Consider the following 12,750-nt stretch of genomic DNA (forward strand, 5'->3'; position numbering starts at 1 on the left):
TTTCAGAAATCAGTCCATTGGATTGGACGGAAAAATTACCTAGGTGATACAAAAAGCTTCTAGATCAAAAGTTTTACCACCACCCGTTCCATATGATTCTCCTACATAATTATAACTAAATAAATCTTCTCTATTACTATAAAAAGCTTTCAATTTTCAGCCTCAACCTCCGCATGGAACGTCATCGCTTGGTGAAAGATTTATAAAGGCTGGAGAGAAGGAAAGAGAGGAAGTGAAACTTCAAAATAGCTCTCTACTGCCACCCATCAAAGAGTGTGCCAACTGCAAGCAAGACGTTTGACTAAAACAACCCCATTATGAGAGAAAACAGGGGGAGTCCAGTCAGAAGAGTGAAGTGATAATTATAACATTATGACAGCTTAAGATTTAGAGGCTGACCAAAAATGTTTGTGGACATGTTATCCGGTTAGGATGCAGCCATTTTCCCAAGCAGAAAAAAAAAGTCCTCAATCAAAGTGAGGATATAATCATGGATCAGATCAATCTGAAACAACTCTTGCGGCACAGTTTTTATTTATGATTCAGTCTTAAAATTTTCTCTGGCCATATCCTCTGTTAAATTAAGATCCCGTCAATCATTCAAAACTAATTTATAAACCAGTCAACATCAAATTGTGCAATAATCCCCTCCCACTTTCCTACCAGCGCCCATCCTGTGCCACTCAGTAACATGAGCGAACAGGAATTCAAGACGTAAAACTAGGGCACTTTTCCATGACCCAACATCATTTTTTTTATATCTTTATTCCATTGTATAATTGCCCTGATTTCAAACATAATAATGGAAACCGCTTCATTTCTCCCCCCATCCCTTCTTATTGCCTCTTGATTGTGACATCTGTGTCTGTCTTGATTTTATTGGATGAAGCGCTCCTTTTGAAAGGATAATAAACGTGTAAACAAATTCAAAACAAGCCTTTCTCCTAAGCTTTGGTTCTCATTATCAAATTGTGCGGCCGCCCTTGCCAATGTCCCCCTCCTAGGCAATGTCATCCTTTTACAACTCAAGATCAGCTATAATCAAAAGTGTCTATAAATTTGAGCTTCTCTAATTAAGGTCTCCTCGCAAAGCGCACAAGCGGGCGACCAGGCAGGGAACCTTCCCAAAAAGACTCAAATTGGCTCCCAAGCACAACAAATCACATTATGATTTCAGCTCTTGCCCACGCACCGCTCATCTTGAGTCAGTTAACCCAGCTGAAGAGGCCGTCTCGCTGCTGCAGACCTGTGCTCTGCCTCTGACTACCTAAAAAAGCCTGCAGTCGCTTGGATCTCTAAACATGCTGAGGGAGAAACACATATGTAAAGTCAATGATGGCCCTTAAAAAAAATATTTGCACATTTCTGGACACTTACACCTCACTTAAAAATGTCATGTAATTGCATTACGTTACAAAAATATTAGTCAGACATTTAGTCAGCACTATCCTCCCTTTGCTTAGTAATTTCTGCAATTGTTTTGAACATTGTCCGTAAGATCTTTTTTAATGTTTTTGAAAGAAGTGACTTATGATCACCAAGGCTACATTTAATGAACAGAATTGTTAAATAGAACAGCATTTATCATTTTATTTTCTTCTGTTGAAGAAGAGTATTCATTTCTTTAAATAATGGATTGACAAAAATATTTATCCACTGTATCTACACATTAATGGATATAAACTAAAACAAAGTCACATACACATTGACATGCTCAATCAAGAAATCTCTCCCTACAGCATTTTTGACAGTACGTATTATGTTTATTTATAATTCAAGCTTTTCTACTAAAAAAATGACTAGGTTTGTAATTCTCTGCAATTTAGCATCTCAAATTAGATTCAGTTAAAAGATGTATACATTACTTTTTGACTTGGATTCATCTATGATGTTAGTATTTGACCAAAAGTCCTCTGAAATGTTTGCTGCTTCTTCACATGAGAAACCAGGCCGACAACAGAACTGTAACTCTGGGCAGAGATTCATCCAAAGTTTCCAGACAATATAAAGCCAAAACGGGACAATGATTTGTCTCTCAAACAGAGCAAAACACAAGTCTTCCACCACAGTTAAGTCATTGCAAATTACAGCATGGTGGATTGAGAAACAATTACAAATTTAAAGTGCATTTAAAGAGCTAAGAGAGAGCTCCTTGGAAGGTTATTTTTAGACAGAGCTTTATGGGAGTACGTTCATATGAGACTTTATGATCAATGCAATGTTGTGATCACTCCATCAAAAGCTCTTCTCCGGCCAAAAGACATATCAGTATTCTGCGCTAATTACAAGGTCGGACAACAGCCAACCGGACAGCAGTCCAAGAAAAAGGGAACGCTTACACGCAAATTCATGCACACGCAGTGTAGCATCTACCGTACAGTTTCATTTTCCTACAGGGTCATTCAAACTATGGCCCTTGACTACTTAGACTAAGTGCTCAATTAAGCATAGCTTGTTAGCCGGTTTCCTTTCCAGCTATGTTATTGCTGCCATGTGCTGTATTACGGTACTGTATGTAATACAGTGTTTCGGCCAGTATGATGGCATGATCTTAGTGACTCTTTTTTTCCTTAACTCAAATTTTGTTTTCATGTTATGTCCATCAGATTTTTTCTTTAGCCTATATGAGAGACTGTGTAAAAGGTGTGAACAACTGAACAAAGTAAACATGAAAATGTGACATATCCAAATGACACCGCAAATGCTGAACTTGGATTTTATTCATTGTGAAAAGTGGGTATTACGTACCAAAATAAACCTGGACACAAGTTTGCACTAGATTGTGGAGAACCATTCCCCTCCTCAAACACTTTGAGGAATTTATTTGATCAAAGACATGAAGGCTGAAGGTCAAGTTCACCCTTGAGAGGATCTTGATGTATCTAAGTGGAAACACTTATTTTAATTCTTATCAGTATTTGCAATTAAACTGTAATTTTTATTAGATTTACAGGCATTCGATTACTTCATTAACTAATGGCAAGATTTTAGAAAGGACGCATTAATTAATAATAGTTCCTGTGACTTCATCGAAAAAGAAAGTCGTTTAAGAGTCAAGAAGTTGCTATTTAATGAAAAACTATGAACAAAAAAAACTTTTTCTTCACAACACAAGTAAACAGGGTCAATTTTGATTTCATGATGACTTTAAAGCCAGAGTTTACCCTCGCATTAGATACGCCAAGATTTCTTCAGAGAAAATTTACTTCAATGAATAAAATGAGCTAATTTGCTTGACGTGAATTTTTGCCAATGGCATAAACGTCATTCAAACACAGAGTATGTTTTATCAAAAATGAATGTGGTTAACATTAACATCGTTGATTAGATCACCATCGTGATCAGGCGATAGTGCATATTGTATTTATTGTAGCCAGTTCCTTTCAGTCCGCTCCAACGGCCCTCATTTTAATAATTTCCCCTGGAAAATAAGCGCGAGCAATAGCCCAGGCATAGCCTCCCATGTTGAACAATCATAATCTTGCAGGCGTATGGGACTCAGAGGAGTTTTGTTTTATCACCAGAAGAAAATAATCCATTCGTGGTGTAAATAAATGCTTATTTGAGGTGTTTGCTCTTTTAAGAGTTGCTCCCATCAACTGCAGGTACCTGTGGGAGGTATATGATCTGTTTGGAGAGTCTAAGCTCCTTGCTGCATATGTTAGCATTATACTTCATGCCTGGTTGCAGTCAACTGATTTCTTGTGACATTATGATCCTGCACATTTCCTCCAGCGGTAATTAGTTGTAGCAGTCAATAAATCTCCTCTGTTTGTTTTTGTAATGTTTATTATGGTTTAATTGCGTTTTTGCCCCATTTCGAGAACGGTTTTCTACACGTCGACGAAGAGCTCTACAAACACACTCGAGCTTTCTCATCTGATACCGAATGACTGCATAAATACATAAATATCATAGGAACTCTGATTATATTATTTGTTCAGATATAGAATCACTTAATGTGTCCAGGGACAAAAAGACAAAAGTCTAAGAAGTATAAGGCGGCGATTTGGAGGCTCAGAGAAGAACCTCCAAAATCAACATTACTTCAAACATGAGCTCATCTAAACATCTGTCCACAACATGTCCAATCATTGCCCTGCTGAGGCATGTACAATTGTTTCTGGAAATAAATATTAGGCCTAATTCGGCTCTGATTGTAGCAGCCAGTTGTGGCCCAAACCCTTGCGGCTGAAATCTAATGTACTTTTTTCTCCCAGGGTCCCTCTTTTAATTGCTTTCATTTATTTGATCTCATTTGACTATTTTTTCTTCTCAGTTTAGGTTTTGTGAATTTATTTGTCTGATGCTCCTAAACTTCATTTCACACTTATGCACCAGTTAAAACAGGAGAGGTCTGAGTGTGTTTTAAGTGAGGGTCTGCTGTGGAGGAGTGGACTGAGTTCAATTATACTTAGGCTGTCTGTCTTTTCCCGTCACACTCCATTTGCGGTCGGCGGATACGTTTACACAGAAACTAATCATAACTAAAACATTTTTGTGTAAATCTTACCAAATTACTCTGCATAACAGGGGCAGGGAAAGGAAATCAATACCAAAAACACTTAAGGTAACATCTGACCGTTCTTCCGGACCTTCTGGATAAAACTAAGATAAATGATGAAAAGAAAATAAGTTCCCATTAAGAACACGTATGAAAGAGAATTTTTTACATAATTAGGCAAATGTAAAGTTTGCAATATCCGGCTGAACTAATACAGGCCCATTTTTCACAATTAATGCTGTATTGCACTGTGCAATGTATATCATCGAATTAATCACCTAGAAGTTCCATAGAGATGGTAGATGGATTTTTTTTTTTATAAGTTTGCAGTCAAATTAATTACATTATTATTTTTCAATTAATTCTGGTGCATTAAATTTATCTTGCAAAAGATGGACTGCCACAGCATGGTAGTCACATCTGCTACATTTCCATTGAGCATGAGAAAGACAGCCAATGATGCTCAAAAGTGAGAGAAAAAAAATACTCTGTGACTACCACCGATGCCAAGTACAATGCTTCCCCCTTGTGGTAGATTCAAAAACTCAACCTCATATGATTTACTAGGTTATTATAAGGCACAGACTAAACTCTCCCTGGTTTCAGCCTTTAACACATGCCCCATTTTTCTTTGTGTGTCCCTGAATGGAAAGACTGTGAAACGAGTCCTGGTAGGATATATAAAATGCACTGCAGTGACATTAACTCTTGTGTCCTTCAGAGGGGAAAAAAAGCAGTTTTGGAGAGTCAGTCCAAACCTGAGAGAAGCCAAGCACAAACCTGATCCAATCCCTGTGACCAGGTCATACATAAATTAACATTTCACTCTACCCAGCCTCGTTAACAGGCTGCTGGAGGGAATATGACAAGTGCAGGGGGTGCAAGCTAATAACACTGGGTTATTCTGCGTTCGGAAGAAAGAAAGAAAGAAAGAAAGAAAGAAAGAAAGAAAGAAAGAAAGAAAGAAAGAAAGAAAGAAAGACCTAAATTACTGCTAAATATGATGCAAAGTTCAAAGGATGTTAAAATTTAACACCAAGTGAAAAGGGCATGCTTGCATTTATTTCTTAATGTGGAACCTAAAGTTCAAAATCCTTCATTGTCACTCTTTAAATAGCCTTGTATGAAGAACCTCAAACAAAAAAGATTTTGATCCAACACAGACTGACTGTCTTTAATGACAAAAAATAAAGTAAAGCGCCACTACACCGGTTCTTTCTCGTTAAATAACTCTTCATGAGTTGATTTTCCTATTTCTACGCCAATACATTCTGACGAGCTCAAAATGCATAATGAATCCTTTTGGAAAGCAGTTGGCATCATGCTTTTTACAAATGTGCAGACTTCCGTTCCGTCTGCTGTATATGTTACATAAAACGCTTATTAAAACTATTGTTGGTCTCTGTATATAGGCCTATGCATCACATGGGCGTCTTGGCTGTTGCTTCTCTTAAGTTTTAAAGATGTTTTGTCGGTGAGTCCACACATTTAATGACTCATTAATCACTCTTATCGTTTTTATTGACACGTAGATGGTATTTTAACCTAAGCAGAACACGGGTGAGCTAAATAAACATTTTCAGTTTGTCAGGGGTAACTTATATTACACAAATAGCCCTAAAGATACGCGTCTTGAACTCTGAGGGAACGATTTGTAAACGGAACTAAGTGACGTGCGCGTGTATCCCGCCGCGTACCTCACATCCGGTTTATGTCTCTGGCATCTAACGTTATCGACTTTAAATTACTTATTAAACATTTATTTCATGTAAACAGCCTTGTACAGTTAAAAAAAAAACACTGAGAAAACGTACTTCAAGGCGGTTTTGAGTGTCTGGTAACTGGTGTAAGAGTTGGTAAACAAAGTGAACTAGAAGCGCGTCTTACCTGCAGATCCGCCCGCTATGATCTGATGAGACGCTTCTCTCACTAAACTCTGCTTTTTAGATGTCATTGTCTGATTCTGGGCCTGTGTTGAGCAAAACAAACAGTTATAGCAGCGTTGCCATGTTTTAAACAGCTTTGTTATTTCAAACGTATTTTATTTCTCGAGGAAATAAAATGAATAGGCCTGACGTTAGAGGAGTCTGTTATTATTGTAAGGTGGTCATACGCCGCATTATATAGTGCTGAGGACGGCAGGTGTGTTTAGACCTTACTTCAGTTTGGGGTTTCGGTGGAGTTTGTTTATTGTAGCTCCTCGCTTTGCGGAAGTCCGAGGCTGGTCTGACACGCGGCGTCCTGGCGCGAGCTGAAATGAGGAGATTCAGTGAGAGAGCGCGCTCTTGGGCAACACGGGTTCATTTGAACTCCAAGACGGATTCAGTTCCATGAAGACACTGTAAGAGCTCGAATTATGCGATATAATAAAAATAATGAGCTAATAAATAAGATGTTGCTTATTTACAGTGGTCCTAGATGTAGGCTATTTCAGACTGAATGTCATGGCTAACAAAACAAGTTGCATCTGCAAACACATTGTGCTAAAGATTCTCTCAAAATAACCTTTTCCTCAGCCATTTTTCAGTGATTTTAATCATTTCCTTAAGACTAGGCTACTTGTCTTGAAGTCAGTTCCCTTCAAGTTCACACGTTTATACACTTAAACATAAGTGCTAACTTTGGATATTTTATATTCATACATTTTATTTCCTATGTTAACTGTGACTTAAGTGTAAAAAAGTCGCATGCTTTTATTTAAATGCTTATTTAAAACACTTATATTTTAGATAAAGTAATTATAAATTGTTATAAATTTATCCACTATCTATTTATCACCATATATTTATGTGTGTGTGTGTATATAGATGTATATATATATCTATATATATGTATATCTTAAAAAATATATATATGTATATATATATATATACCTTAAATTTTCATGCATTGACTGTTAGTTAAAGAAAATGTAATGAATAATAAGGAATCTGTAGATGGCATGTAGATATGTCATTGTATTTTGTTTCTGATACGCAAATTCTTAAGAGTTTTAAAACAGAACTCGGAGGTTAAAATAATTTTCTTGATGTCTCATAAACTAAATGCTGTCATTTAAAATGTGTCTGGGATTCCTTCAAATCATAGTGAGCCACAGCTTTTTTTCTTCCTTTGCAGAAGGCAACAATGAAAAGCAGGCATTCCCTAATTCAATGTTACAACTTGCTTAGAGAGAGTGTTGGCCGAGTAATGAGCGTATTGCCGTATTAGCTTAGAACATACACATTTTTTCCCCATTTAATTTTCGAATTGTGAATTTATTGCAGGCTATATGCAGGGAAATGCTATTAGCACTTTGACCTGCCTGGAGTAAGAGAGCAGACAAAACCCCACCCCGTCTATAAATCTACACAATGGCCAGCAAGTCTGTGAATTTTTTTAGTTATTCATCTTTTTTTTCTGCAATATAAGAACAAATAATTCTAAAAAAAAAAAAAACTTCTGTAAATTTGTATGAGACTTCCACAATGATTGCTAAGAGCACACAGGAAGCCTAAAAGAAAATGACTTCTTGATAATATAATGGAATAGAGAAGAATTTTAAACACATAATGAACATGAAGAATTTAACAATAGTCATACTGTACATAACAAATCCTTGAAATGAAATGCATAATCAAAAATCAATCAAAAAGGTAACACCAGAACAATTAATTTTTTATTTGCAACAACTTCTATATGCACATAAAATGTGAAGCTCTCACAGCATCACCTCTGAATGTTTGTTTAACCACATTTTTGGGCTTGGATTTTAACAATTGCAAAAGTGGCACTATTTCTAAGCCACTTGAAATGCTTCAAGGTTACTGAATAAAAACAAGTTGGTTAGACTAAAAAAAGCAAAGTTTTAAAAAATGACAAAATAAATATTCAAAATACAGAGACAGTGGTTTGATTCAAAGAATAATTCAAGTCATTATTACAGCTCTTTTTCAAAACTTATCCGATATTTCAAAATCTGCCATATTATTGGTACAGTGTGTCTTTACCTACTTTATCAGTTTCTAATTATTAAAAAAAAATATTTTATTGAACAAAGTAGACTGTACTTGTATTTATTTTTAAGGTTTGTGAATTATGGAAAAAAAATATTAAAATGTCTATGGTTGAAAACATGCACTTTATGGTAAATATGCTAAGACCTAATGTTTTTAAAAACCTAACAAAAAATTGTCATCATAATATCAGTATAGCTATGGCCATTCTCAAGCTACAAACGTCACGAAAATATATGATCCTGCACATATTAACGTCATGTTGAGAAATGTGTGGCTGTGTTCTTTTTTTTCTTTATACAAGAGGCAAGGCTATGGCTAGCGAGCAAATATGAAGTAGCCTAAATGTGTGCCTTTCTGCAACTACTGTATAACATAAAACTTGTCACTACATGAACAGTTTGGCTCAGATTAAGCATTAAGTTTGGTAGTACTATGGAAAATGGCACAAAACAAATGAGAAAACAAACTTTTAACCCAAACTCTAACTCACATAGAACTGATGACATTTTCATGTCATTTCCTGCTTGGATAGATGAGAAGAATTCATCAACCCTGTTACACTACCACTAGACAATAGACTGCTCTTGAGTCACGTACCACATAAGACTGACCTTTATATACTGGTTGGCTAGTTTATGCTAATGTATTAGTGATGATCTGTGTAATGTTTCTACACATTCTGATATTCACTGTAAAAATGTACCGTTAAACAGTGGAAATGTCCTGAACCAATATAAACAAAACAAAAAACTAACTAAACATTTAAAAATTCAAACAAAGACCGAAATAAAATCATGTCAAACCGTGCCTTTAACTTGACATCCAGCTTAAAAGCTCTAATTCCTTAAAAATGAACGCCAAACTTTTTAGCATTCAAGAATGAAATACTCTTGGATCTGATCTGACTTTGTGGGTGATCTCCTCAGGGTGGGTTTCTATTAGTCTCCATTTAAAAACCCTCTTTGCAATGTGTTTATTTTTTGTATTTGGACTACGAACAGTGTGCAAGTAGTGTCTGTTTCGCACAATAAATAACTTATGCAGTTTATGGTTTGAAACTTCAAACACACAATCTTTGAAAGTAAATGATCTCAACATTTCCTAAAATGTGTTTTTATTTCTTTGCAGACCATGTGATGTATCCAGACACCTGGAGACTGAGGTTTTAAAGGAGAGTGGGGCCTTTGGTGGTGTATGTCATTGAGGGGAAGTGCCGGCTGTCAATGTCCCAGAGCTTCCTGTCTCCTTGAGGCCCCAGCGCTGAGCCTTGACTCTGGTTTCCGGCCCCTGGTAAGTTGGAGGTCCAGTAGTTAATATAACTAGCCATGAGGAGCGTCAGTTCCAGGATCTACAGCATTGAAGAGAGACAGTGAACCAGGAGGTCTTTAGTAGATGAATATTTCAACATTTAACTTGCTCTTACTCTATCAGGCCAAAAAGACACAACAAACCACATATATACGAGCTCATTAGCACTTCCTGTATCGTGTAATGCTATATGAGTGAAACTCTCATTGAAAAACCTGTTTGTATCATTGGATGTCTTTCAGATAGTGGTTTCAAAGGGGGGTGTAGGGGTTCAACTCAGGTTTTAAGCTGTTTTAAAGTTCTGATTTCACCCCCACACACTTCAGATCAGATTTTTAAGATAGGTCATAAAATGTAATGCTAAAAGCACCACATCAGAATTCCGTCTTTACTGGCTTCATTTGGAAATGCGGTTAAACTGTGTTTTACCTTTTGTGAGTTAGCAGGTCTTACCTTTGGTTTAGCCATTGCAAATAAAAGTTTATCCACAGTCTTCTTGCTCAAAGCCTGGTCTTTAATCTGGCTGACCACTAGCATGAAATCTTCCTTGCAGCCTCCGAAGGTGATCACAGACTGGTATGGATATGTGACTAACGGGTGCTGAAGAAAAGCAGAGCACAAAGATTGAGATATTTACAAAAACAAATATAAACACTACTGTTTTTATTTTTTAAAGAAATTAACACTTTTATTCACCAAGGATATATTAAATTGATCAAGCAAAAGTAACAGTGAAGCCTTTTATATTGTTAGAAAATGTTCTGTTTCAAATAAATGTTGTTCTTTTGAACTTTCTGTTAAGCATCTGAACTGTTTCCAATATCAAAATAAGAAGAAATGTTTCTTTAGTAGCAAATCAGCATATTAGAATTATTTCTGAAGAATCATGTGACACTAAATACTGGAGTAATGACAATCACATTAATTACACAATAAGTACATTTTAAAATATATCAAAATACAAAACTGTTTATAACAATAGGTAATAATAATAACAATAAATTGTAAAAATATATCAAAATATCACTATTTTTCTGTGTCTTATCTGCAAAAGGCGATTTTTTTCTTCTTGTGTGAGCTGGTGAGAATAGTGAGTGGATGAAAAAGTTAAAGCAAAAAAAAAAAAAAAAAAATTGTGCTGTCAAACAATTAATCGCATTCAAAATTAAAGTTTTTGTTTACATAATATATGTATGTGTACTGTTTATTTATTATGTGTATATATATATATATATATATATATATAAATACACGCACGAGTGTATATTTTGAAAATAGTTACGTATATACATTTATATATTTATATTATTATGTTTAATGGTATATAAAAATATATTTAATAAATAAACATAACGTATTTTTCTTAAATATAAATACAAACATGTGCATGTATATATATATACACAATAAATATACACAGTACACACTCATATATTGTGTAAACAAAAATTTTTATTTTGGATGCGATTAATCACGATTAATCATTTGACAGCACTAATAAAAATAGAAAACAGAAAATTACAGAGTCTGCCTGACCCTGTTTATTCTTTCTCAAAACAATCAGACCTCTCCAAGAGAGAATACAGCCAACTGGACAAGATATCAGGACTACAGCTTTTCAAACAAGCACACTTGCCAATGTGGCCCTCTAAGTGCCAGATAAATATTATATAGTTCTTGAAACCTAGATAATGGAAGAAATAAACTAAACTAAACTAAAATTTCAATGAGCCAAGAAATGGCGCTAAAGGTCTGAAAAGAAGTGCATTTACAATGGAGGCCCAGCAGGTATGTGAACAGGAGGGTTTAAAGCAGAAATATGAAGCTCATATTTTTGTTAAATTGCTAAATTGTTCATTTGAGGTAGAACTACGTTTCTACATGGATAAACATGTAGTTTATCTGGCAACCGGTAATAACTGGTAATGTACGGTCAGTGTTTTAAAAAATGGTAGGGATGTCATGGAACAGTGAAGGGTTTTGAATATTACTTAGATCCTGATAAAATAATTCAAAATTATGTTATAAATGGTCTATGTATTGGTTGAGATCGGTAGTAGAGTATTTGCTTATTTTTAGTGTCAAATTTTAGTATGATTTAACCCTACATTTTCTTGTAATTAGCTCTATGTACTGTACAGATTTATACATACAGTATTTACAGAGGTACTTTACAGTTACATCATATCACTGGTTACTGTTACATTTTCAAAACTGTATTATAGTTTTATATTTGTGGTGCTGCACACTTTACTTACAGGCTTTCATTAAAAGAGCTTTACTGTAAGCATGTTTTTCATTTGTTTTTACAACCTGAGGGAGCCTAAATTATTTTCTGTGGTAATCAACAGCATATTTAAGAGCTTAAGTTGTAAATGACCCGTAATATTCCTTTAATGCAGTCTTACTTTCTGAAACTATAAATAGAGGAAGTATCCGCATTCACTCACCATTGTGTAGTCCAGAACACTCAGCCCATCCTCATTAACAGCCAGCCACACTCGAGTTTGCTCCAATGAAGAGGGAGGCAATGGCTGTGCACCAACAGAGTGGGAGTATAAGGAGAAATTCTGTCATGTTTTAACAGCCCCCTTGTGAAAAATACATCTGAAAATCTTTTTAGGCGGTCAAGGTTGTGTAGAAAATAGCATTCAGTTTTGTCAGTGGCTAAGGAAACTTTTACCTTATCTAATGTACATCTGATCTTACCTTGGCACTGAATAGCTTGGCTCCAAACAGAGGCCACTTGCGGGCCACGGTCAGGTAGATTCTCACACATTCGGAGGCTGTGCATCCACGAAGGACAGACCACTTAGTGGCCAAACGCTCAGCGAGTTCCCTGTGGGACAAATTCGCGATTAAATTAAAGTAAAGTGTTTGTATAAAGTTCAATTCAGTGAACAGTTTAGATTGCATGTCCTTTTTAAATGAAAGAAGTAA

General features: G+C 35.6%; 2 protein-coding genes across 2 annotated transcripts in view; both read right to left on the reverse strand.

Annotated features, from left to right (window-relative positions):
- Positions 1-6,792, reverse strand: part of LOC306886235 (mitochondrial 2-oxodicarboxylate carrier-like) — a 102,863-nt gene extending 96,071 nt beyond the window's left edge. Inside the window, exons 1-2 of the mRNA XM_079443185.1 lie at positions 6,664-6,792; positions 6,392-6,473 (exon numbers count right to left, since the gene is read on the reverse strand). Coding sequence (XP_079299311.1) covers positions 6,392-6,458 — 67 coding nt within the window. The 5' untranslated portion in view covers positions 6,459-6,473; positions 6,664-6,792. The remainder of the gene's footprint in view (positions 1-6,391; positions 6,474-6,663) is intronic.
- Positions 6,793-7,749: 957 nt separating this feature from the next.
- LOC306886236 (pleckstrin homology domain-containing family H member 1-like) overlaps positions 7,750-12,750 on the reverse strand; it is a gene marked incomplete at its 5' end in the record, with an annotated part of 36,109 nt that continues 31,108 nt past the window's right edge. Inside the window, 4 exons of the mRNA XM_079443186.1 lie at positions 7,750-9,850; positions 10,264-10,410; positions 12,261-12,344; positions 12,520-12,649. Coding sequence (XP_079299312.1) covers positions 9,668-9,850; positions 10,264-10,410; positions 12,261-12,344; positions 12,520-12,649 — 544 coding nt within the window. The 3' untranslated portion in view covers positions 7,750-9,667. The remainder of the gene's footprint in view (positions 9,851-10,263; positions 10,411-12,260; positions 12,345-12,519; positions 12,650-12,750) is intronic.

This window comes from Barbus barbus (genome assembly GCF_936440315.1).
Source record: "Barbus barbus genome assembly, chromosome: 20".
Taxonomy (NCBI): domain Eukaryota; kingdom Metazoa; phylum Chordata; class Actinopteri; order Cypriniformes; family Cyprinidae; genus Barbus; species Barbus barbus.